At 56.7% G+C, this 2,386-nt stretch overlaps 1 protein-coding gene across 1 annotated transcript in view; it reads left to right on the top strand.

Annotated features, from left to right (window-relative positions):
• Positions 1-680: 680 nt before the first annotated feature.
• Tgm1 (transglutaminase 1) overlaps positions 681-2,386 on the top strand; it is a 14,342-nt gene continuing 12,636 nt past the window's right edge. The window contains exons 1-3 of the mRNA XM_004647466.2: positions 681-786; positions 1,401-1,712; positions 1,853-2,041. Of these exons, the coding sequence (XP_004647523.1) occupies positions 1,406-1,712; positions 1,853-2,041 (496 nt within the window). The 5' untranslated portion in view covers positions 681-786; positions 1,401-1,405. The remainder of the gene's footprint in view (positions 787-1,400; positions 1,713-1,852; positions 2,042-2,386) is intronic.

Below are 2,386 nucleotides of genomic sequence, written 5' to 3'. Positions count from 1 at the left end.
ATTCCCAGGATGAATTTCAGGTTGGAGAAGAGAATCCTCAGCTCCAGCTGACCAGGCACTACTCTCAGAGGAGATATGCCTATAGCCTGAGATTCCCTGATCCCAAATGTTAGAGATAAACTGAGGGCTCACTGGAGCAGAGATGCCTGGGATGTGGGGGAAGGAGAAATGTTGGGGGAAGGGATGTGTGAAGATCTGGTAGAGCCAGACAGTCAGGGGCTGGCTGGTGGAGCCAGTCTGAAGGCCTGGCTGCTGATGTCACCAGTCTGCAGCCCAGGATGCCGGGACCTCCCCGGTAGAATGAGTTCTAGGACCAGGCCTGTGTGCCAGTTTCACAAGGCTAAGTTAGTCCTGGGGCACAGGGGAGCTTGGCAGCAAGGGCTACATGCCGGATAAGAATGAGCCGGCCACAAAATCCATCACACCTGTGGTCCCACCAAAGCTGCCTTTTCACCCGGACCTCTGCCCTGACAGATCCAGGCCCCACCCCTTTCCCTAGCATCATCTTGGTTCCTAGAAAGGGGTAAAGAGGTGGGGCTGGTCCCCCAGAGGCCGGGCCTCTTCCTGCAGGGGATGGAGCAACCTGCTTCTCCTTCTGCCCAGTAGCTCGGCTCCGCCCTCCCTCTCCTCATAAACCACTGACCCGGCCCGCCCCACACCTTCCACTCAGGCGGCGGCGTCCAGCCCATCCGTCCCGTCTCATCAGTCCCCACCTATTCTGCCCCGGGCCCCAGGACTCAGCGGGCCCCCAGGACTCAGCGCTGCCATAGTCAACACTGCTGCCAGGTGAGGGGCCCAATGTGCGAGTCTCAGCGGGCGGGCATCGCCTTTGGACCACGTTCGAGTCCCTCCCCAGAAAGATCTGCAGAACGATCTCCATTCCCAGATGGGTCCTGGAAGCTGTCTTCATGGTAGCCTTCCAGCCTAAGGAGCTGCAGGTGGAGGGACCAGGATAAGGGACTCGGTGCTCTGTCTGTGCAGCTGGTTCTTAAGGCTGAGATCATTGAGGAGTCGTCTGCATTTCCTCAGAGGTCCTTGAGTCACCTCCACATTCTTTGGATGTGGTTGGGTGGGTGCCTATGGGGGGGGCACTTTCTCTGGGTGAGAAGTGAAGCCCTCAGAGAGGGCATCTCTAGGTCTACAGAAATCTGTGGGACAAGGTCCTATGTTCTCATTAACTGGCTGGGACCAAATCTGCAGTCTGGATGGAGGGTTTTGAGGTGATTGGAGCGGGTAATCAATCTCCCCTGGCTCTTTTTTTTTTTTTTTTTTTTTTTTTTTTTTTCCTTTTTTTTTTTTTTTTGCGGAACCAGGAATTGAACTCAGGTCCTTGTGCTTGTCAGGGAAGCGCTTATTCTACTTAACCATCTCCCCGGGTCCTCCCCTGCCTCTTCTAACAGGCATTATGGATGGTCCTCGCTCAGACATGGGCCGCTGGCGGGGGAGTCCCACCACACCTTCTCCAGAGCCAGAGCCAGACCGAGACCGAGACCGGGATCGAGACCGACGCTCCCGCCGAGGAGGGGCTCGCTCCTTCTGGGCTCGCTGCTGTGGCTGTTGCTCCTGCCGGAACAGGGAAGATGATGACTGGGGTCCTGAGCCCTCTGGCTCCAGGGCCCCTGGCTCCAGAAATCGAGGGTCCAGCTCTTGGAACCGAAGAACAGAGTCCCGGGGCAGTGGTGTGAATGCAGCAGGAGATGGCACCATCCGAGGTGAGGCAGCTGTCCCCTTCTGGGAAGTGGAGCCCCAGTACCACCTGAGGCTGACCCTGGTATCCAGGGAGCTGGGAAGCTGAGGGGATAGCCTGAGCTCCTTGAAGGGGTTTTGCCGACCCCAAGATGTGGCCTTGCAGAGGGTATGCTGGTGGTGACCGGTGTGGATTTGCTGAGCTCACGTTCAGACCAGAACCGCCGAGAGCACCACACCGACGAGTTTGAGTATGATGACCTGATTGTACGCCGTGGGCAGCCTTTCCATTTGGTCCTCTTCCTGAACCGGCCCTATGAATCTTCCGACCGGATGGCCCTTGAGCTGCTCATTGGTTAGTGACACCTAGAAAAGGAAGGGTGAAGCCCCTCCATTTGATGGGGTATTGGAGCTCAGAAAGGTCTGGCTCCTCCTAGCCACTGCTCACCTCCACCAGATAAAGCAGGTGCAAGTGTCCTAAGGGGCGCGACTCTGGGAGGATCTTAGTGATACAGTTTGCCTAAGCTCATTCTCCTCTCCTCAGTCCTCAGGGCAGCATCTGTGTCTCACACTTCCTCGGTAGGGCCTGAGTGTGCGCTTCTTTCTGAGTCTGCTCTTTCTTCAGGGTATGTTTCTCTCTCTCTCTCTCTCTCTCTCTCTCTCTCTCTCTCTCTCTCTCTCTCTCTCTCCCCACACACAC

The sequence above is a fragment of the Octodon degus genome, unplaced genomic scaffold (genome assembly GCF_000260255.1).
Source record: "Octodon degus isolate 3935 unplaced genomic scaffold, OctDeg1.0 scaffold00307, whole genome shotgun sequence".
NCBI classification, from domain to species: domain Eukaryota; kingdom Metazoa; phylum Chordata; class Mammalia; order Rodentia; family Octodontidae; genus Octodon; species Octodon degus.
Note: the sequence above shows the minus strand (reverse complement) of the source record. Positions and strands in the feature narration are given on the sequence as shown.